Here is a 24,984-nt window from a genome sequence, read left to right on the forward strand (position 1 = left end):
AAGAAAGAACCGTTTTGAATGAGAAGAGTATGCGTTTGGAAATGGCAAACTATACAAAAAATATTCGCTTATAGATTCCCAGAACGGAAAAAACATTTAACACATGTATGTTATATTGTTGCGGCGCCTAGACGGGTGGTGTTACATTTCCGAGGAGCCTAGACGAGTGGTGTTACATTTTCGGGCACCTACTCCGACGGTATAACGTGTTTCAAGTACGTAAAAGACTGAAATGTTCGAAAGAGATTATCTTTGATCACCCGAAACCATAGTGAACCATCCTGAATAACTATAGTGACAGAAGAGGGGTAGATATTTTTGGCATAAAATTATATGAGCCATATTTACAGTATAGTTGGGCTGTGATTCCTAAACCCCAGGGTGCAACTGTTATAAAGATGTGATTCTCAGATTCTCAAACGGCATGTCGCGTTTTGCCGCAAACATGGATGGAGATACGGGGGGGGGGGGGAGCAATGCATTCCCTACGTCAATGACTGAACCGACGGATCTATAATGCATGTGCATGTATATGAACTGACATCATCCTGCCCTCCCCAGCATCATCATCGTGCCACCCACCCAACCTTTGAAATCTATCTCTGCCTATGGCTATGAAAGTAGTGAACTTCCAATTACAAAATGGTTTGCCATTAGATTGGCTATGAATACCATGAGCTATTCTAATAAATTTGTTTAGAATTCAATTTAAAAGTACGTCACGGCACTCAATATTGATCTCATGATGATACTTTCATCATTAGAGGATATAGGGCACTCGGACCCTCCCACATATACCAATAATACAATTTTTTAACTGACTAGGCGGAGATCACCCATCTCATCCCCCCCCCCTCCAGGCCCGTCATTTGGAGGGTCCGGGGGAATCTTGCTCCCTTCCCCGGCTTTAAAAAATGCACTAGAAGCGATATATGTGTATACATATATTGAGTATAAGTTCTTTGTTCCCCCCCTCCTCCCCCCCCCCCAGGAAATATTGAAACGACGGGCCTCCCACCCCCATCAGAAAAAAAATGAAACCCCGACCTCAGCCCTTGAGAAAATCTTGCGTACGCCTATATGTAGTAATAAGACAATTTTCAATAAAAGTATCAGCAGAATATCAGAATATTTGCGGTACAAATAGCAATGGCATCTCAAGATGATGTGGCTCACCATTCGGGAATCACAGCCCCGTCACTGTCTTTAATATAATCCCTAACATTCTCGCGGCACTGCCGTACTCGGAGGGAAGAGCAGAGTCGTCCTAAGAGCATCTTGGACGACATTGATTTTTTTAAGACCTCCCTACCTAACTAGAAATGGTTACACAGTGCCACAACTAGATGATTGGTCAGTCGGGGCAAGCACGAATTTTAGTGTCTCCTTTTAATATTGAAGGAGAGGTTAAAGGTTGAAATTTGTACCCCTTCTGGTTCAGCGCCCAGGGCACCAGACATGACTGCTCCCCACTCCTTGCGGCCCCGTGATTGCTTACCAATTTGCATGCTTAATCTCGAACGATATCTCATAATCATGCGTGAGACCCCCCGGGCCGTGTCCGGGTGGGCCCATGCGTTAAGACTACACTAGGAAAGAGCGCGATTACTTTTTTTAATGCAGTTAAAAAACAAACGAAAACCCTTCCTCTTGTTATTGCCCCTTACCCACGGTTCCGTGGCATCTTGTTTGGGAATCAATTTCACTACATTATAACTGTTTAAACAAGTTCAGGTGTGGGCGAGTTCAAAATAATAACTAGTAATAAATAATAATAAATAATAACTAGTAATAAATAATAATTAATAATAACTAGTAATAAATAATAATTAATAATAACTAGTAATAAATAATAATTAATAATAACTAGTAATAAATAATAATTAATAATAAATAGTTATAAATAGTAATAATTAATAATAACTTATTATCAAGAAATTTTTTTAATTCAACCAAAATTATTAAACACTTTCAAATGTATCTGATATTTTTCTTTCCGTGTATGTTTTTTTCTCCGTAAAAACGCGTTCCTGATAATTTCCCTCTCATGGTTTCTAGAATTTCCCTCTCGTGGATGAGAGAAGCTGCTTCCATTGACTTAACATTGCATACATGAGTTGGGAAAAAAATTCATTAAAAATCAAATAAATTTTTTAAAAATAAAAAAAAATTATCTTGACAATGAGCGGTTTTTGTGGCATCCGCTAAAAAAAAATGATGAAGTTCTGAGCGTGAAAACTATGCAAAAAAATTCATGAAAAACCAACAATTTTACATTATGCTCCCGTTTGAGGGGGTCATGTGAGGAATCGGGTGACGTCAAAACCAGTTTCATTCTGAAGCGCGCGCTTGCTAATACTTAACCTTATATATTCTAGAAACCTTGGTCTCCAGTACCCGGGATCACGTGACACACTCGAGGTCGTTGACAGGACTCTTGGGGGGTCGTCTGCGTGAGACACCACAAGGCAAATACCAGAAAATACGAAAAAATTCCTTATGCACTTTGACACGCTATGGGTGTCGTCTTTAGAGGGTAAGAGTATCACGCTGACCGAGTTTCCCACTTGGATTGATTACCAAATCTTCAATATCGGTTGCTCAGCGGAACCAAAAAAACTGTAGGTATGTTCAAACATTCTTACTCCGATGTTTGACTTGAACAGACATATACTTTTTTCGTTCCGCTGAGCAACCGAGATTAAAGATTTGGTTATCAATCCAAGTGGGAAATTTGATCGGCGTGATATTATTATCCTCTGAAGACCACCCCCATAGCGTGTCGAAATGCATTAGGAACTTTTTAGTAATTCCTGGTATTTTTGCTTTATCCGTTGACGATTTTTTGAGTATTATTAGGCAAAGTCATCTACTCTTCCGTAGTTGAAATTGAGTGAAATATTTCTCGAACCGTTGAAGAAAGAAAAAAACTGGAGGAAAATTTCTTAATTTCCTGACTTATTCTTTGTAATTTTAAATAGGAGAAACCACTTTAAGCTAGGACCAATGCTGTCAGACCAGACACGACCCAGACTTTGTCCCTTCCGGTATGTAAGCCTTTTACCCGTGTGGGTTGGGTCGTGCTGGGGAAGGACCAATGCTGTCAGCCATTGAATAAAATCGAAACTGTGAGTAATATAATTCATAAAATAAAATTTTTATTGGTTTGAACTAATGTGCAGAATGAAAATGTGGTATGAAACTATATTAAGTTCCTTACTTTTACAGTCTAACATTGAACTATTGATTAGTATATAATTTTAGAAATTAAAAGTATAAATCAGTAGCAAACATAAGAAAAATTGTATTAATCGTTATCTTTGCGCACAAAATTTACACCTGTATGCAGCGTAGAAAAAAAATGTATTTAAATTTTGTTCTTTTCCATGATGAGTATCCAGGTTTGAAATCAACAACTAACTTTACCTGAAAACTTGCAACAGATAGTTTAGTTTTTATTTGATAGGCGGCAGCAGATGCCCATATTTTTTTAAGTATATCTTTTGCAATATTTCTGTGTAAAAGTGAAATGCGGCATAAATATTTTATACAGATTTTTTATACAATTTTTTATACAATATTTATACAATTTTTAGAATCAATCACCGAATTTTTATCCCTTTGGTACACTCTATGTACTATATAACAATGTAGCCATTTAATAATATAATTTTTTTTACGTTTTTATAAAAATCAAGAAGTATTTTCTCTTTTTCTATCAATTAGGATATACCTGTTCACCAGAAGTGAAATTTTTCGTTTCCCAGAAGAACTCAGTTGCAGTAGAGTGGATCCCGCTTAGAGTTTGTTTTGTTTTTCAAAAAAAAAAACCGCCAAGAAGATGCGTTGTAAGCAAGAAAACGCTTTAAACGAGAAATCTCAATGACTATTAGTAAGAGTTGCGATCACGACAATAAGTCGTACTAAGCGGGATTCACTGCATATTACTCGATTTTGAGCCCAGTTGCAGTATTTGAAATCCCGTGATCGCATCGGGCTGCTAAATATTAGTACAGTAAATAGATCACAATACGCTAACTGCTCATTTTTTTGCAGTCCGTTACATTTAAAGTCTCTCCGCAGAGAGCAGGCAGGGCTACAACACGATACTGACAAAGCATGAAAATTCGAGCATTTTCCATCTTTACTCCAGAAAATGGAATCCAGATGGCAGCATGAATACGAAACAAGCGCAAATCTACAACGCAAATACGTTAGAGCCAAGCATACACTCAGAGCACATATTACGGCATGAGCCGATTCGTTAGATATTCCGTACAGGAATGTGTATGAACTGCATGTTCGGTTAAGTAGTAGCAGTCCGTTACATTTGAATGCCCGTTAATAAACAGGGTGGTTGTAATTAAAGATTTCGTACTCTATGAGTAGTTTTTCCCATAGAATCATCCGACTTCATCCGAATACAGTCAGATTTACAGGATATCTTAATGAGACCACGGGAGAGATTTGTGCAATAAAAAAGTTCACAACTTTCGACCATCTGATGAAAAAGTCGTTTTTTCATTGCATTTCCCATGTTCCATATACCGAGTTTCTCAATGAAATACGTCCACCAGCTGTTCAGACCTATATGTAGCGTTTGTCAATATACTTTTTATCGCACCCAGGTCACATCAGATATGGCAATTTCCAACCATTACAGTTGGACGGGAAATGAAAGCGCCATCTATCGGCGTTCATTCTGGCTCTGTAGGTAAAAAAGAACTTGTTTTCAATGTTTTTCCTCGGATTCGAACCCGTGGACTCCGACGGTGATATCTATAGTGGAAAACAAGCATCTTACCACTGTATCACTCGAGGGCTCATTTAGTATAATGACACTGATCAGTCCTATGTAGCTCCTGTTCTACTGGACTTATTCCATTGAAACTTGGTATATGCAATATATGGATCATGAAAAAGAGGAAAATGCAATAAAAAAGTGTCATTTTTTAACCTCATGGATGAAAATTGAATTATTTTTTATTGAATAAATTTCTCTCATGATCTCATTAAGGTATCCGAAAAATTTGGCTGTATTTCGGATGAGTAAAAACTACTCAGAGTAAGAGAACTTTTATAATATAAACACTCTGTATGGAGGAAATACATTGAGGCCCTGTTCCCACAGTCTTCAGAAGTGTCCGTTAGCGACAGATGACCGATAATCTGATAACGGGGAATGTAAGACATGGAGATATCACTGTATATAATTACTCACCCTTAATGTCCTATTCTTTAAAATCCCAACGAAACCTCCAGGAGCTGTAGGTCTCGGTCTTAACACCCTCTCTGGGTGCATCTTCAAAGGTGAGATAAAATTCTGAAATGGGAAATCTGTCTTGGCATCCTCATCGCCAGAATAATGTAGTAAAGAGTGAATGCTGAGCTTATGCCGTTGACATAATACGATCACAGTAGCAATTATCTAAGTGTTCAGATGTCCATATATACTACCAAATCAGTACCTTGATGCTGTATATGATTAGTCAATGTAGAGAAACGTGCTATCAGAACTTCTATATTTGAAATTGTTTTTTTTTTATGTGCGTGTCCATGTGAGTAAGTTGTTTTCTATATTTCAGGACATCCTTGATAATGTGGAAGTTCTTCTACGTCCAAGGGTACAATCACATCGGATCGTACTGCATCGGGGCATTGGCAGCCATCTTTTCGGCAACTCGGCATAAAATCAAAATCAAAACTGTACGTACATTTTAGAAACACAAAATGTACTCTTATTATTAAGTAAAATACGGAACTAAAATGCACAAAAGAATACGCAAAAACATCGAATAATTCCCCATTAGTCATGGCAATTAAAATTGTTGCCTTGTTTTCCCCAATTTTATTGATTTTTTCTTTCAAATTTAGTCTTCATTGTTTCAGAATTACACTCGGGATATAAATTGAGGAAAGTCCAGCAATGGAGGAATGTTATTCAAAAAAAACTTTGCAAGACATTTATGGCAGGAAAAATCTGAAATTTATCCGGGAAAAAAAGCCAGTATAAAATTCAAGAAAATTCGTTTTTTTTACTCCATAAATATGTCCAATTTTGAAAATCTACTGCCATCAAGAGCAACAGGTACACTATTACTAATTCTATAATTAGTTCCTTCTAGTAATAAGATTGTGGTTCCCAGCATTCTGTTCGTCAGAAGAGAAAATAATATCTATTCTCAACACTATACAAATGAAACGAACACCATACTGGTTGTCTACGAGTATAAACTCAGATTATATCTCTGAGAATTATGGATGGTATAATTCAAGCGAATTCTGAGACGTACCGATTTTTAGACTGTTGGCCAATTATCCGAACCAACATGGAAAAAAAAGATTAATGAGTTGGTTTTGCGTCACAGATGACAAAATCATACACACGAGAGAGGGATATCACCGAAATTGTCATAATTAATCATCGGAAATAGGCACAGAAATAGCGTTTAATTAACAAACGCTGTTTGATCATACGCACTGATTTAAAGTGTATGTGAATGATGAAAAGAACAGAATTAATAGCATGGTCGGACAATTCAAATAGACATTTGAACGATTCCGTTGAACATCAGATTACTTTGATCAAATGAAGTTGAAATACTGTAGGAACTGTATATGTTACTATAAATGTAATAAATGCGGCTATTATGCATACTCAGCAAGCGTTTTGGTAAGTTTGATAAATTTCTCTTAATTTATCAATTTTACCTTTAATTATGCATGATACCCAAACGTCGCGTCGTTGGTGAACATGATAAATCGTACTATATCATATACTATACAGGATAATTCATACATGTATTGTATCGTTATATCTGGGTTCGATCGCTAAATTCCTTTACGAACGAACTTTCGATTACATACATCACGTATACTTGGCTCATTTGGAATTTTTTTAATATTTATCAAATTCTCGAATTACACTAGGGAATTATGCATAATCACAGATAAGGGGGATAAATTTCAAGCATTTATAAAATTTACCGACGACGCTTGGGTATTATGCATAATCTCCGGTGAAAGAGATAAATTTATCAAAATTACCAAGACGATTAGTAAGTATGCATAATAACCGGATATTATGTGTAATAACCGATTTATTACAGTTACCGTTCTATATAAATGCAGTATTTCAATCGAATTATTGAAGCCGTTCTGAATGGCGATCACTTTTATGAAAACATGTTTGCCGGAAGAGAATATCTGTGTGTCCTTTGAATTATTTCAATTCTTTATGCAATAAAAGACCGAAATTTAGAAATAATTATAAAGGAGAGGATCGAGATGAGTATAGAGGGGAAGAAAATATTTCGTACAGGGAAGAGGAAAAGATTGAGACAAGTATAGAGGGCCGGCAAAGATTGAAATGAATATAGAGTAGAGGAAAAGATTCAGAGGAGAGGAAGAGAAGAGATCGAGATGAGTATAGAGGAGAGGAAAAGATTGAGATCAGTACAGAGGAGAGGAAAATATTGAGATGAGTATAAAGAAGAGGAAAAAATTGAGATGAGTATAAAGAAGAGGAAAAAATTGAGATGAATATGGAAGAGAGAAAAAAATCAGAAGAGATTGAGATGAGTATAGAGGAGAGGAAAAGATTGAGATGAGTATAGAGGAGAGGAAAAGATTGAGATGAGTATAGAGGAGAGGAAAAGATTGAGATGAGTATAGGGGAGAGGAAAAGATTGAGATGAGTATAGAGAAAAAGATTGAGATGAGTATAGAGAAAAAGATTCAGAGGAGTATCGGAAAAGCTGAAATGATTCAGACGAGTATAGAAGAAAAAAAAAGGTTGGAATGAGTATAGAGGAAGAGAAGAGATTGAGATACGTATAGAGGAAGAGAAGAGATTGAGATACGTATAGAAGAGAGGAAAAGATTGAGATGAGTATAGAAGAAAGGGAAAAATTGAGATGAGTAAAAAGAATAGAAAATGATTGAGATGAGTATAGAGAATAGAGAATGATTGAGATGAGTATAGGGAATATAGAATGATTGAGATGAGTATAGAGAATAGAGAATGATTGAGATGAGTATAGAGAATAGAGAATGATTGAGATGAGTATAGAGGAGAGGAAAAGATTGAGATGAATAGAAATTAGAGGGAAAAGAGTAAAATGAGTATAGAGGAGGGAAAAGGATTCGGAAGAATAAAGAGGATAAGAAAGATTCAGAGGAGTATGGGATAGCTGAAACGATTCAGAAGAATATCTCGTAGCCGAAATGATTTAGATGAATATTGAGGAATTAAGCACTGAAATACACAATTCTCAATAATATGCATTAATACAATTTCCTTTAGTACTGAATCAATGAAACAAAGAATGCTAAACAGATTTTAAATAGTTATTTAATATGAAAGAAATTCTGAATCTCCCTCACCAGCTAGACTTATGAAGCACCAAGAATGTATGCCGTGAGTTTCAAGTTAATTTACCAAAGTAAATGCAGCTGAATACAATTATATCCGTTAGTAATGAATACCTCCTAGGTACTACGCAGTTATTTTGAAGGTATTGTGATAATGTACCCTGTTCAGAAGACATTTTTCTAATGCTTTCGCCAGTTCGTACTTTGTATAATCAGTCATATATACAAAAAATATTTTCACTTTCTTTTCTCCGCTGCCGTAGCCTGTGGTTGTGATGTGCTGGTGCGTTTCGATTGCAACAGTGCTTGCCATCGTCTATGGACTGTACGAATATAGAGATGGGCATCCCATGAACAGAAGCCTAGCTGTTTTTTATGCTGCAACACACAGGCCAGCCTTCGCTGCAGCGCTCGGTTGGGTCGCTTACGCTTGCATTAATGGATATGGAGGTAAGTTCGGATAAAAATTGATTTGGTGTTGTGTATACGATGCTAAAATTGTAATTACAGTCGATCCCACTTATAACGCTCCTATTTAGAACGTACGCTTAACCAACTCTACTATACTTCTCATTATGATTCCCCCTTTAAAGCGTTTTCCAGCTTGCAACGATTTTTCATGATGGTTTGTTGGAAAACGTTATAATCGGGATCCACTGTATAAGAGTCTGTTCTATATAGATGGTGGTCAGAAAGTTTATTTGATGGTTTGAATATACATGTCCATCAACATATGGTAAAGATAATTGGCATTCCGACACTAAAATTCGCAGCATTTACGATTATGGTTACAAAAGTTAAAAAAAAAAAAAAAAATGCGGTGGCAGCACAAATATTTTATCGCGGAATCAGTACAACTAACTATGAAAAATCAGCAAGAGCGTTGAAATCGTTGCAGTTCTTACTTGAAGGATCTGCATAAAACGCCCGATAAAGTCGCGACATAAGGGAATGGAAAACAAGAGGGTTTTCACAGCAATGTTCCTGCTTTGCTCCCATCGAAGTTCTCGCCAAAAGCGAAAAAAAAAACTCCGTGTATTCTCGCCATGTGGTTCACTCATCTTTATTTTCTTGCATTTCGGCGAGAACTAAGTGTAACAAACCGCGAAGTATTTCGGGTGCCAATGATTTTTTCCTCATTCGAAATGGAAAACAAGTACAATCAGTAATCGAAAAAGAAACGTTTGTACAAATCAATTAACATGCTATAATTTGCACCCTTATCTCCCACACCCAAACAATGTTTTCCCGTAACCCCGGTAAAGATTAACTAATCAATTCCAACATTAGACTCAATCTTAATTTGAAAATGCAGCATCTATACTAAAAATACAGATACAAATACAACACCACAACAGGCAAAATGCCCAACGAGGTGGCAGAGAAAACGTTGCCCATAACAAATATGGATGCCAAATATTTCAAAATTACAACAACCCTAATTAACAAAAAAAGCAATTACAAAAACTATAGAAACAGCAACAGCCTATCGATAATTTTTCCGATTTTTTTACTGAATACACGTAAATCAACACAAACGAAAATGGACATTGAAGACATTTTCAGTCTGTGTAATGATTATTTCATTATTTTGGCACACAGGTATCGTCTCACAAATTCTGTCATGCGAAACCGTCATGTCATTAGAGCGCTTGTCTTACTTGGCCTACCTGATTCATTTGCCGCTGATGTATTACCAAGCTGGAACACAACGTGAAATGATGTTCATGGGACATTTCGAACAGGTTAATTTTCATTTACTACATTTAAAAAATTATGATTCTAATTTTCTAATTCTAATGCACGTGATGTCTGATTCACATGTTTATATTATATACTCAAATTCAAATCGTACTAAACTGAAGAGCCAAAAACACTGGTGCAGGCATGCGTATGCAAATAAAGAGATATGGAACCAATCAGAGTACGGCGCTGCGGTCGGCAACGCCTATATAACACGAGAAGTGTCTGGCATAGTTGTTAGATCGGTTACTGCTGCTACAATGGCAGGCTATCGAGATTTAAGTGAGTTTGAACGTGGTGTTATAGTCGGCGCACGAGATATGGGACATAGCATCTCCGAGGTAGCGATGAAATTTGGATTTTCACGTACGACCATTTCACGAGTGTACCGTGAATATCGGGAATCCGGTAAAATCTACGACATCGCTGCGGCCGGAAAAAGATCATGCAAGAACGGGACTGACGAGAATCATTAAACGTGACAGACGTGCAACCCTTCCGCAAATTGCTGCAGATTTCAATGCTGGGCCATCAACAAGTGTCAGCGTGCGAACCATTCAACGAAACATCATCGATATGGGCTTTCGGAACCGAAGGCCCACTCGTGTACCACCCACTACCCTTGATGACTGCCCGACACAAAGCTTTACGCCTGGGCCCGAGAACACTGACATTGGACTGTTGAGGACTGGAAACACGTTGCCTGGTCAGACGAGTCTCGGTTCCAATTGCTTCGAGCTGATGGACGTGTACGGGTATGGAGACAACCTCATGAATCCATGGACCCTACATGTCAACAGGGGACTGTTCAAGCTGGTGGAGGCTCTGTGATGGTATGGGGCGTGTGCAGTTGGCGTGATATGGGATCCCTGATACGTCTAGATACGACTCTGACAGGTGACAGGTACGTAAGCATCCCGTCTGATCACCTGCACCCATTCATGTCCATTTGTTCATTCCGACGGACTTGGACAATTTCAGCAGGACAATGCGACACCCCACACGTCCAGAATTGCTACAAAGTGGCTCCAGGAACACTCTTCTGACTTTAGACACTTCCGCTGGCCACCAAAATCCCCAGACATGAACATTATTGAACACTAGCTATAATACCCGGCGTTGCCCGGGTTTTCTTCAATGAGGCTTTATGAACCACGTGATATCTCCCTCTTTCTTTGAGGGACATGCAAACCGTGTCTAAAGATAACCAATATGGCGACGTCCTGCGCGACTCATGAAATAAACAAATCTAAATTTAAAGAAACATAGAAATGAATAGTCCCCTCCCCATTTTTTTTTTGATGGGTGCTAGGTATTTCGATTCCCTCCCCCTGAACTACAAGTTATCCCTCTCTGCCTGTTTCAGCTTCCAAAAATGCTTAATTAAAGCTGTGGAATTTTTTCGATGCACTTTACGGGGCCCAAAACTAATTTTAAAAACATCCTAAACTATATGAATTTATGCAAATAAATATCAAAAGACAATACGGAGACATTAATTTTCATGCTTGAGAAGACATAAATAAAAAGTTAAAATCAATGTTATTACATGGATATCAAACTCAAAAGTAGATCCGGCAAATTATTCATATTTTTAATTTTCTGGGTTTCGTATCTTCTAGAATTCAATTTAATTTTTAAAATTATTGATGTGGCAGGAAACCCCCCCCCCCACTAAATTTCCGTATTTATGCAGTTAAATCGGCAATTTTAATACTGATTTTTATGAGGATCACCCTTTCCCTGACCCCCAAAGCGATGATGGTGATGATTATGACGCCTATTCAAAAAGCCTCATTACTGAGAGTATTGAAAATGTGGCAAACCATTATAAAGGCATAAACTATTATACATATACTAACAGGATTAAAGAAGTGACAAACCGTTGTAAAGACATATACACGTCTGAAACTAATCGCTAGGGAACCACGGTAACCAAAGTAAACGTTCGGAAAGTGATTGTTGAGGCCCAAAAACCATTGTTGCCGGACAGTTTTTTGCCCATTTGGGGCATTTGCCCTGGTCTGACGAAATTTTAAAGTAGCCTATCGTTCAAGTCGGGTCCCATTTGGTATATATGCATAATTTGGCGACGATCGATCTAAAATTGTAGATTTGTATAGAGAACATACACACACACACACACACAGAAAATCAATTTTATATATATAGATATCTGGGACGCCTTGCAACGTGCTGTCCATTCAGAAGAGATCTCCACCCCCTCTTACTCTTATGAATTTATGGACAGCCCTGCAGGATTCATGGTGTCAATTACCTCCAGCACTACTTCAGACATTAGTCGAGGCCACGTCGTGTTGCAGCACTTCTGCGTGCTCGCGGGGACCCTACACGATATTAGGCAGGTGTCCAGTTTTTTTGGCTCTTCAGTGTATATTTTACTCGTTTTTTAACCCAGCTAAGAGTTTTTTTTTCGTTCTTATATATTGGTTTCTGCTCATCTTGTTTTAAATAACTACATACGATTCGATTGTAAAAAAAAATTCAATAATGTTATGAAATACAAATTTTGGTCCACGGGAAACAATAACTATGATATCGAATGAAGATAAGAACATATAAAATAATTTTGTGTATCATAATGATGCTTATTTGCATTGAAATGTCATTAGGATAAATATTTATAATTTTTATGGAGCAATCTTTGCTACGTGAAAACTGGGAACTCAATTGGAAAATGAGATGCAACATGTTAATGTGATATATACTCGATAATGTGATACGATTGTTCTCGGTTAATACGTGACCAAAGATTCGAATTAACCCTTTGCCGTCACGTGTCGAAGTGGCATCGACATCAGGGATAACGGTGCTTCATCGCTACAACGGCCTTTTCCCACGATGGTAACTCGTGCAGAAATCTATATATAAAAATTGATTTTCTGTCTCTCTTTGTCTGTGTGTATGTTCTCTATACAAATCCACAATTTTAGATCGATCGTCACCAAATTTTGCATATATACAAAATGGGACCTGACTTGAACGATATGTTACTTTAAAATTTCGTCAGAGCAAGACAAATGCCCCAAATGGACAAAAAACTGTCGGGCAACAATGGTTTTTGGGCCTCAACAATCACTTTCGGAACGTTTACTTTGGTTACCGTGGTTCCCTTAGCAATGCGTTTTAGACGTGTATATGCCTTTACAATGGTTTGTCACTTCTTTAAAGCTGCCAGTATATTTATAATAGTTTATGCCTTTATAAGGGTTTGCCATTCTTTTTTTATCTTCCCAGTAATGAGAGCTTTTTGAATAGGCGCCGTAATCATCATCAGCATCACTGAGGCAGATGGATAACCTGAAGTTCAAGGGGGGGGGGAATCGAAATACCCAGCGCCCCTTAAAAAAGGAAAAAAATATATTCATTTCTACGTTTCTTTAAATCTAGATTTGTTTATTTCATGAGTCACGCAGGAAGTCGCCATATTGGTTAACTTAGGTACGGTTTGTATGTCCCTGAAAGAAAGAGATATCACGTGATATCCAAAAAGCCTCATTGGAGAAAACCCGGGCAGCGCCGGGTATTATAGCTAGTCTATGTATATAAAATTAATTTTCTGTGCGTGTATGTTCTCTACATAAATCTACAATTTTAGATCGATCGTCGCCAAACTTTGCATACATATATCAAATGGGACCCGAATTGAACGATAGGCTACTTTAAAAGTTTGTCAGACATTGGCAAGTGCCCGAAAATGGCAAAAAACTGTCGGCACCAATGGTTTCTTTGCCTCAACAATCACTTTCAGAACGTTTACTTTGGTTACCGTGGTTCCCTAGCTATGCGTTTCAGATATGTATATGCCTTGACAATGGTTTATCACTTCTTTTACACTGCCAGTGTATGTATAATAGTTTAGGCCATTATAATGGTTTGCCACTTTTGCAATAGTCTTCAGAATCATCATCAGCATCACTTTGAGGGTCAGGCAAAAGATGATCCCCATAGAAATCAGTGTTAAAATTGCCGATTACTGTATAAATGCGGAAATTTAGTGGGGTTTTCCTGCCACATAAATAATTTAAAAAATTGTATTAAATACTCGATTTCTGAAACATTGAGTTCGCTTAGAGATACGAAGCCCAGAAAATTAAATATAAAATAATACTTAGCTTGTCCTACTTTTGAGTTTGATATCCATGCAATAACATTTTGATTTCAACTTTTTATTTAACCTCTCAAGCATGAAAATTGATGTCTCCATATTGTCTTTTAATATTCACCTGCATAAATTCATATAGTTTAGACTGTTTTAAAATTAATTAGGGGCCTGTAAAGTATATCGGTTCCGTAAAGTATATGTCCGGGTTCTACGAAAAAAACTTGACGATGATTCCGAATCATGACTTTTGTTATCGATATTGGCCAGCTATCACCGGCCACTTCGTGAACTGGCTGGCCCCGTCGTGAATTAGCCAATTTCGCTCTTTGGCAGTGACATATACAGTATATAGTATACGTCTGTGCAAGATTATAACAGAGACGAATAAACGAAGACGAACAAAGATAGAGTTGCTGGAACAATGGGGAGGACTTTCTCAATCAACTACGGTGCTGCCGCGCTCCCTGTCCAAGTCACATTGCAATTATCGATTAAATTGTACTAAAAAAAATAATCCTGATCTCACATACTAATTTGCTGCCAGAATAACTAAAACAATTACCACCGTTCGCTTCCATTTCAAATGCCAGCGGTGCATTTTGGGGCACCCTGTACAGTAAATACACATATTAAATACCCTTCATCTTAGGGGAGAAGAATTGTGATTCAAAATATAGACTTAAAATTTTGTGAGGTTACTTGCGTGAACCTCGTATTATGAAAAATAGCAGAAGTGGACACTTTTTAGTCACCCCCAACGTATTTGGTTCTTTCAAGAAGTCGAAAGAGGGAGGTTTTCGTATGTTATCGAATTAAATCCCGCTATTCAAAGTCATCCAATATGGTTTTTACTACCATATGCCAGACATCAAGATGCAAGAAGTTTATATTTTATAGTGACTAATCTTTCCTTTAGGTATTTCAGGTTTATATATCCTCAGAACTTTAAAGATGTTCGTTAAGAGCAATCATATCCATATGAAGGGAAAATCATGTAGAATCCATATTTTGAAAGGGCCCGAATTGACATATGACAGCAGATCGATCGCATTGAAAACGGGAAGAAATCTGATAAAAAACAAAATAAATAGAAGCTTCAAAAGGAAATTTGATTGTGAAACAGGTTAATTTAATTTCTTCGAAATTAGGGAAATATCAGCAGAGGTCTCCCCGCTGGCTTAGTAACTGAAGGCCATGTCGTAATGCTGAATGACGCAATCGAGTTCCGGGACTCATTGACGTCCATCAAATTTCTCATCAAATATACGTGCGGCGATTAATTTAGGTATTTTATGTAATCAATCAACTTATAACATTCATATTGGTTTGAGTATTTTTAAAAGAACTTTTAGTATACCGCCAATCGACTGCTTTTACAAGGGGACACCAGTATCGATTGGTGAGGGACAATGCAAGGTTATGGTGTCGCAGGGAATTTTTCTCTAATAGGGTTGTTAATAAATGGAATAGTTTACCCCCGGAGGTAGTAAATTGTAACACAATTGACACGTTCAAAAAGAAATACGATAAACATGTTGGGGTAAATCGAGAAGCTATCCATACTTAGAATAAGACAACCATAAGTATTCCTTATGGGCATTGTATAATACTTTATCATGTGTATATATTGTTTATAATTTTTGTTAATTGCATTTTCAATTGGGTTGTTGTATTTTTGAAACATATGACATCCATATTTTTATGGGCATCTTTTTCTCAGCCACCTCGTTGGGCATTTTGCCTGTTGTGGCGTTGTATTTGTATATGTATTTGTATTTATACAGGGATAACGCAAATCTCCCCACTACATTCATAAAAGGTTAATAATACCAGATATACAATGTGCAGATGGATGTTTTTGAAGAAAAATTTAATGTCTCTGCGAGGAATCAACTACCGTGCCCCTCGCAATCCATGTGCTGAACCACTACGCTATACACGTGTCGATCTTTTCCTTTCTTGGAGCATATATGAGCTGAATGGAGTCCGAGCATTAGAGAGTGACCTAACTCAGCTAATAGCTCATGTGTGTGACGAAGTTGGCTACTACTACTACTATTACATCGTACAATACACCTCGTAAACACCCCTCTCGGGAAATTTCTAAGGACTTGGTACACTCCGCAACATATTTTACGCGTGTGTACATGCGTTACGGTAATGTATTTATGTTTTTAGAGTTGTGTGTGCGTGTGTGTGTTTCTAGTTTTTCCTACTTCACCGCACAGCAACTACGGCCATATCGCTATACTTCAATTTTACTGTTGTTAAGGAGTTTGGTTGGAAATGAAGGTGCCATCTTTCGGTGGTCACCTCAAGCTCGTTAGGGAAAATAGTTGTCTATACCCCCCCCCGGAACGAACGTGGGAGCTGACGGCAACCTTCACGGTGGTAGACGAGCATCTTACCACCACGCCACTCCGGTGCTTTTCAGCGCGATGCCCATACGGCTATTACAACAACTACACCGTACATGCACCTTGTAAACATTCCTTCGAGGAAATTCCTAACGAATTGGTGCTCAATGGAAAGTTTCCTGTGCGCGTTATGTTAATTTCTAACATATTTATGTTGTCAGATTTATGTGTGTTCCATGTTCGAGAAATGCTGCCATCTGCCTCCCATATTGGACGGCATTGGCTACGAGATGGGACATAGAGATGATGTCACTCTTCACTGTCTATACAGGGATATAGACAACTATAGCAACGTCACCACGCCATCAGCCAAGTTAGGTCACTTACTTACTTACTAAACGAAACGGCGACCCAGTCCATATTCCGAAGATTTTCTAACCGATAGGTCACTGCAGGGGTAAAAAAGAGTATGCCAGAGGCAGGAAGAGTCAAGAAGGTGTGAAAAATCAAAGCACACATGCTAGTCTGTTGCATTCCGAGTATCATACAATACACAATTTTTACATGAAAATAGGTGACACAAAATCCAGTTAAACAAATTATATGTGAAACGCAAACGGCTGGGGGAAGGGTTCTGCACTTCCTAGTTCATGGGTAATTATAGAGAAAATAAAGAGTGTGACTATTTTGCGGTCGCAAGGTGCATAGATACATAGTTACAAGGGAGTATACAAAGCATATATATATTATATGCACGTAAAGTTTCAAAACTACACAAAGCAAGAAAAGTGAGAAATAGATTTCAGTTAACCGTGTGAATACATCGGGAATATTCTGAGGGAGTTTTGGAGAAAAATACAATATATCTTTGAATGTGATAGGACCAAAGTATCGAAAACAAAAAAAAAATCGACATTGAGAAAAGATGCAGTTGTGTACCTGCGGAAGGGATACAAAATGAGTGACTAGGAGATGAGTACATATGACAGTCTGTTGCTTTCCAAATATCATAGAATACGCAATTTTTAAATGGAAATAGAAGGAACAACAATCCAGTTACAAATTATACAAATAGTTAGGTAACTGCATTACTTAGTCACAGCACTATTCAGCTCCAAGGAAGGAAAAAATCTGTGCTTTTGTAGCGTAATTGTCTAGCGCTATCACCCGGATTGTGAGGAGACGGTAGTTCGATTCCCTGCAGACGCCTGTAAAATTTCCCTAAAAAAAATTAAATCAATCTCTGCATTGCATCCAGTTGTCCCATGCCTGGAACAACGGGATGCTGATATTTAGTTGGATATTTCTAGTCTAATTGTTTAAAATCTTATCAGAATATATATTTTTTTTTGGTTTATAAAACTCACTCTTTCTTCTTAATCGGCATTTTCAGAGGATGTTTTTCCTTTCGTACACCGTCTTCGCATTCATCATTTCGTACTTATGCTACCTGATATTTCAAGCTCCTTATATGAAGTTCGAGAACCTCCTGTTTAGCTCCAGGAATAGTATCAGCAGTGAAACGATAAGTGGAACGGGATCAGCAATCCATCTGAAGAAAGAAAACATCGCGGCGCTTTTCAGCAGGAAAGAAGGCAATGCGGCTTTAAATGGGACGGACGAGTAGTTACCATTCTTTTTAGTCCATTCCTTGTAATTCATACATACATTCCGACATATAACCCCATATTTTATGCTCGTGTTAAGCTCTTACGTAATTATCGAGCTTTTAGATCAATGATTGTTTCCAAAATAAGATCGCATGTAAAAAACCTTTTAGTCGCTTGAGAACAAGTCGAACGTAGATACGTACCAGAAAGTACAAAACACAACTGTTAATTGAGATGAACAATAAGATGAAAGATTCATTCCTCAGACGCACCAAAGAAGAATTGTGTTATGAATTCTGTGATCGCACAGTTCTGACGCATGTTTCTGTATTCGTGCTGTGCATGTTTCCGTGACATTTACTCCCAATCATATTATTATACAAAGTAGTATATTGTATATATTTTAAGCTAAAATAAAGGATATAAGTATTAATTGAAAATTTCTTTTTGTTCTGATTATTTCTTTTCCGACTTGTAATTTTAAAGATCTTTACGTCAATACAGAAACGAAATTTCCTAGTGGGTAAGAGGTTGCTTAAAGTAGATACAGTAAAACCTCGATTATCCGGGCTAATGGGTGAAGGTGAACACGGATAATCAAAAAAACACGGTTACGCCGACGGGTGTAAACATATGGTTCAAAATAACAAAATTGGGGGGGGGGGGAAGTATTTTTGTATTTTATCCACTGTTTACATGTTATCTGTAGGAAAAAAATCTAATAACCTATTGAAGGATATCCATAATGACTATGCTAATATACATTTACTTTCACGGGTAACCAAAAAAACACGAATAAAATGTACTTTTTTTTGTACTGTGTGGCGACACAGTGGTGGTCGGCTGAAGTTAGTTTTCTGTGGTTCCCAACTTCGAGGCGCAAATGTGAGCCGATCTCCCCGTTAAAAAGTCTCGCCACAGAGAGCAGCAGTCCTACAAACAGCACAAATATTCAGTCACTACACATCACTCACTTCACTTCTGAGATATAGATGGCAGCACTGAAAAATCATACACAACACTAGATACGCACTCAGACTGTTAGGTACACGCGCACTTACACTTCCGGCACAACTCACTAGGTAGTAAATTGCCTATGGCGATAGACCTGAGTTGTGCTCGGTTGGAAAAAAAAAAGTACATTTTATAACTGTGCAGAATGGCTGACATAGGAAACTATAACATGTACTACGAGAATGACACAAAGAAGGAATAGCGCTGGTCTAGACGATGAGCCATGCGGTCACTTGACCTCATCATTACACCATTCTTGTGGCTTATCATTCAGTTGCAAAAAAAAAAAAAGCAATACATTTCGACTAACGGTAATTCCTGTAATTAGCTGTAAATCTTCAAGTGCCGATCGCCTTAGGACAATTTCTGGTTCTTATGTGTACATATGGGGACTGCCGTTTCAACGCATTGACATGGGAGTTCAGCTCTGAGAATGAAGGGGGGGGGGGATCTGTAAAAGAAATTAAGAAATTCTGTTCTATGAAGAAATGGAAATGTATTTTCATCACAAACCTTCACAAAACCTTACGTAATCAATGGAAGAAAAAAAAAACCACAACAACACAGATAGGGAGGATATCTTACATTCTCTATGAGAATGCCATCTATGAGAATGTAAGATCTTCCCTATCTGTGTTGTCGTAGTGTTTTTGTCGTGTCAGGCGACTGAATGGTACTGAAATTTCAGGAGACCAGAATGTACACTGCATAGTTATTTCAAGAAATATTGTCTGAGGCTTTCATGGCCGGCGTTTTTTGACTTGCAAATTGGTTTCCGGGTTATTAGGCCATGGTCTAGGAGATTTTCTTCCTGACGTTTCGCCCACATCTGTGGCAGGCACCATCTGAGGTTATTTGGACGTAAGTATCCGCGGCAAGCGAGAAAGGCTTCGTACATCTATTGTCATCTATAGAAGGTGTTGGTTTGACCGAACCGAACTCAGCTAATAGCTCACACACTGACATTTTGACACTATATGGTGACTTATTTTCTTAATGGGATGATGACTTATCTTTATTACTTAGCAGCGAATATTCGATTTCTTTTAATATCCTCTGGGTCATCTCGTAGCACAGATTCGGTATTTTTTTAGACTTCTTTAAATTACTATGCAGTGGACATTCGGTTTCCTGAGACTCTCTCTGAACCTGATTAGCTGTCCGATTTGCCTAGAGAAAAACCTAGTTAAGATTCACTTTTTTTTTCGAGATCTTCTTTCATGATCACTTCACAATAGAGATTTGATTTCTTTTGATAGTCCCTGAATTTGCTATGCAGATGAAACTAGTTATTTTTAGTTTCTGCGAAGCCGATTAGCAGTCCAACTTCTGCTCGTTCCAGTCACGAATGAGAGAGCTGATCTCCCCTTCAAAAAAGTCTCACCACAGAGAGCAACTGGCCTGCAACGATACAATTATTCAATCATTACACCCCACTCATAATCAAAAAAATTGATGGCAGATGGCCGCACTACACATAACAAGCATTAAACAGTAACAAACTTCACGCGTTAGGTTCACAACATGTATACGCACATTCCAACACGCACCAATTCGTTAGAAATATTCCGGAGGAATTTTTACGAGATGCATGTATGGTGTAGCAGCAGTAGTAGTTCAAATCATGTGGTGACAATTCGTAAATTTCTTTTGAATCCATTTGGAGCAAATGGATTTCAAAAATTTGTTTTCTTTAGGGATACATTTCTAACATCACTAAGCAGTTAAGATTCGTTTTTCTGTAATTCCATTTAGCCGATCAACCGCTGAGCCTTACTTTGTAATTGAAAGTAAACGGTTGACAAGATCGGTAAAGTAAATGAATTATGTACCATTTTTCAAATGTGGTGCAACATAAAAGTTAGAGAAATCCCATCCATTAATCAAGAAACGTGTTATAAACACAGGCGGTGATGGACTTGCAAGTTTGGGGGGGGGCACGGTCATTATTGCTGGGGGGGGCAAGATGATGATGATGATGAAAATTCATATATACATATATACATTAGATCAGTTGACTCCACCTTTGAGGCTGGGGGGGGGCAATGCTCCCCCAAGCCCCCCCCCCCCGTATCTCCGCCCATGGTTATAAACATGGACGGACATTGCAACTCTCAGTTTGTTCATTAAACATGTAAATGCAATATAATATGTGAGAGTAGAATTTGCGTATCATACGTCATTCAAGAAGCAGGAAAAATTATTTTAATTGTCAATTACCAGAATTTTATTATTTTACTTCTCAGTTTTTATCATTTTAAAATGACCGTGTGGTAATCGTGGTGCAATAACGCCACGTTCATATGATTATTCTACGAAAATTCCTTAGGGAAAAATTATGAAGCTCGAAGACGTGCGGTGTTGCACTTTATATGCACACGTGCTAGGACTTGTGAATTTATTTTTTTATAGGTTTTTATATAGGGGATAGTTCACGCTTCGTTGCAACGCTTACTATCTTAATTATCTGTGATTCTGGGCACAATTATCAATTTGTCTTTCCCTGATGCAACCGCGATCCATCCCATGACAACTTATATCCAAGAGATGCGTCGTACATTATTCATGGGAAGTAGCACATCACAGAAAACACAGCAAAAAAGTATTACCTGCATATCATATTGAAATCTGAACATAGCTATTGTTAAACAATACCCATTTTTGAAAAGTTTTTACATTATCGCATGTAAAAACATGCAGATGTTGAACAAACCCCCTCCCCCCGACTTCCTGTTATTTGTAGACAAAAGAGCATACAATCTCCTCGAATGGGGGAGGGGGATCCGGGAATGTGTACAGTGAACGGGAGATGAATGTTCACCTCCTACCTCCCGCCTGTGCTAATGAAACGATTTTTTCATTGAACAGGAGGAGCTTTCAAGGCAGTTGGGAAATAGAAATGAACCTTAATCACTAGTATATAATTTTAGTTATCATATAAATCAGCGGTTCCTTACCTGTTGTACGTGCACCTCAGGAGTACGTGACGATTTATCGAAGGGGTACGCAAAAAATAATTAGCAGGGACAAAAAAAATAAATAAATAAATGGAAAAGTGATTTCGTAAAAATAAGATTCGTCAAGGTGCAAATATACCAGGGAGGTACACAAACTTCTTTTCTAGCAGTACGGAAGTCTCTCACGTATGGCTACGGGTACAAATGCTTCCACGCATTTCTAGCGGTGCGGATGTTTCTCCCCACCCCCTCCCCGTATCTCTGTGAATCAAACACTTTCTATATGAAATTCTTCTACTTTTTTCTATGGTACGAATGCCTTCCCCGCATTTCTACGGTACGAACGTTGACTGTGTACATGTATCTCTCTCTCTGCAGATACGAATGCTACTCTACATTTCAAGCGCTACGGAAGCTTCCCACGCATATCCGGTAGGAGGCTGAACTCTTGAGTATTTCTATGGAAGATCTTACAACGCATTCCACGGGTGCTAGTGCCTTCTAAGCAACTGAAGAGGCACGCTCACGCCTCTCGATCTACGCAAGCCTCTTACACATTTCCAGTGGTACTTGAAGCATGGAACCACTGCGAAAGAAAAACATTAGAAATCTATGCTTGATGGTGCACGATTCTATCGCAGAATACCATCAGAGAATTAACATAACTGAGATTAAGGCTTCATGGTACCAATACTAAACCATTAAATTAAGTTTTTTCAGTCGAACCACAAATTTTGAAAATGAAAGATAAAGGAACGAGTACCATTGCAAGGTTAATTGGTTTCATTACGAATAGTTTTTTATGCATGTAAATGCAGATTACATCGTCCGATGCACAGAGTATAGTGGAAGCGCATCGCATATAAAGAACAGGTATCTTTGCTGTGTTTGCCTGCATGCTGAATTATAAGTTTTCTAATTGTGCATGTAGATAAACATTACTAATTACACCCACTGCTGATTTAGTATAATATTGATGTATTGTATTGCGTGAAATCTTCAAATTTACAATGTAATTATTACTTCGTAATGAACGAAATTCTGAAGGTGAATTCATTTGAACTCTTAGATAAGGATAATAAACGACGTATATGTCAACTGTTTTCAACTTGCTCTTGTCATGACCGTCGGTTTAGTGAAGCGTGTATGTACGACCTCGCGAACATCTTACTTTCTTTGTTGAGCGTTATTACATAAATGAGAGGAAAGCGAAGAAAAAGAATGTTATTCACGTTTTCACCACGTGCTTCTGCTTTTGCACAATCCAGAATCGTCTTCGAATCACAATAAGTAGGTAAACAACACCCAGATTATTGAGTACGTGATACGGAATGGAAAAATGAAAAAACATAAGCACTGTATAAGAAGCAACAATCAGTTGCGATCAGCATCGGATCGAACAACGTGATCGGCGGAACGATACATTATTATTGATATTATTAACCGATGACAAGAGTTTTTTCTTACCAATTGTATTATTGTCAAAGAGCGGTCCGATGATCGATTTGTTATTCAAAGAGATGTACCTTGATTATTGAACGTTGGCATGATTTAAATTGTCTTGTAGTTTTGGGGTTTTACGAAATCTTAGGGGGATAACGGTAAACAAATGAAATACGCATCTTAGTCTTTCATTTGCAAGAAAGGGTAAGGAAAATTTAGTTTGTATTTTAAATTCGAAGGATAAGTTCATTCAAAACATTCTGAAAGCTTAATAATACCGTATGGAATGATTTTTTACATTTAACTTTTCCTCATATGGATTCTCCAATAAGTAGTGTTACCAAGCTTCCTTACGCCTCAGTGGCGCGGTGGTAAGATGCTCGTCTACCACCGTGAGGGTTGTTGTAACGGTCCTGGGTTCGAACCCGTTAGAGGATACAGATAAGGCATTTTCCCTAGCAGACTTGAGGTGACCGCCAATAGACAGCGCTTTCATTTCGAACCCATCTCAGTAAATGTAGCTATATGGCCAAAGTTGGTGAAGTAGGGGCTCCCTGGGAGAGCACGATGTTATACAGGGTGTCCTGTAAGTTCTAATGAGGCCTTCATCTCATCAACCTCTTGTCATCGAGTAATAAATCGAGTAATTTCTCTGTACTAGTTTTGAGAGTGAAAGTACAAAAAATGAAATCTAAATTTTTATGCATTCCCCGCATTCTGATTTCCAATTAGAAAGTTGTGACCCTGTCTCTCCTAAAGCCAATAATAGCAAAAAAAAAACAGGTGAGAAAGGACAGCATAAATAAGGGAAAGGAGCGGTGCCCGTTAGTTTTTTTTCTGTTCTTTCTCCTTACTTTTCTCTGATTTTTGAATTCAAATATCTTAGTGAACATTGTACTTAGAAACATGGAACTTTTTCTGTTAGTTTCAAAATATGCAGGGCAACAGCTTCCTAATTAGAAGTTATAGGAAAAGGAGGACCGTATAAAAATTCAGATTCTTTATTTTGTGACACACTGTATTTTCAGTCTCAAAACCGGTACGGAGAAAGTTTTTAACGCCTTTTTGATCATTTTTTAAATTGGAATCATACCGCTACGATGGACGGTTGATGAGAAAAAGGTCTCGTTAGCACTTACAGAATACCCTGTATATCTTGATCGCACTACTACTGGTTATAAATAGAAACTATTCATACGTGGTGAACATTAGAGGAATAATAATCTGGAGATTTTATCGCCTTGGGAGCAAGTCGGGTGATGAACTTTCGGGGATTTTTACAATCTTGCTATTGAATATATTTTAAGCTAGAAATAAACATCTTTGTCCACCAATTGGCTCTAAACTCTAGGTTTCGATCT

The 24,984-nt window shown here is 37.8% G+C and overlaps 1 protein-coding gene across 1 annotated transcript in view; it reads left to right on the forward strand.

Annotated features, from left to right (window-relative positions):
• The window catches only part of LOC149084173 (nose resistant to fluoxetine protein 6-like), a 62,733-nt gene extending 44,084 nt beyond the window's left edge, over window positions 1-18,649 (forward strand). Inside the window, exons 12-15 of the mRNA XM_089234519.1 lie at window positions 5,586-5,706; window positions 8,637-8,823; window positions 9,976-10,118; window positions 17,993-18,649. Of these exons, the coding sequence (XP_089090645.1) occupies window positions 5,586-5,706; window positions 8,637-8,823; window positions 9,976-10,118; window positions 17,993-18,226 (685 nt within the window). The 3' untranslated portion in view covers window positions 18,227-18,649. The remainder of the gene's footprint in view (window positions 1-5,585; window positions 5,707-8,636; window positions 8,824-9,975; window positions 10,119-17,992) is intronic.
• The last annotated feature ends 6,335 nt before the right edge of the window (window positions 18,650-24,984 follow it).

This window comes from Pholcus phalangioides, unplaced genomic scaffold (genome assembly GCF_987345545.1).
Source record: "Pholcus phalangioides strain wild (caught in Gottingen) unplaced genomic scaffold, Ppha-v1.0 ptg000008l_1, whole genome shotgun sequence".
In the NCBI taxonomy this organism is placed as follows: domain Eukaryota; kingdom Metazoa; phylum Arthropoda; class Arachnida; order Araneae; family Pholcidae; genus Pholcus; species Pholcus phalangioides.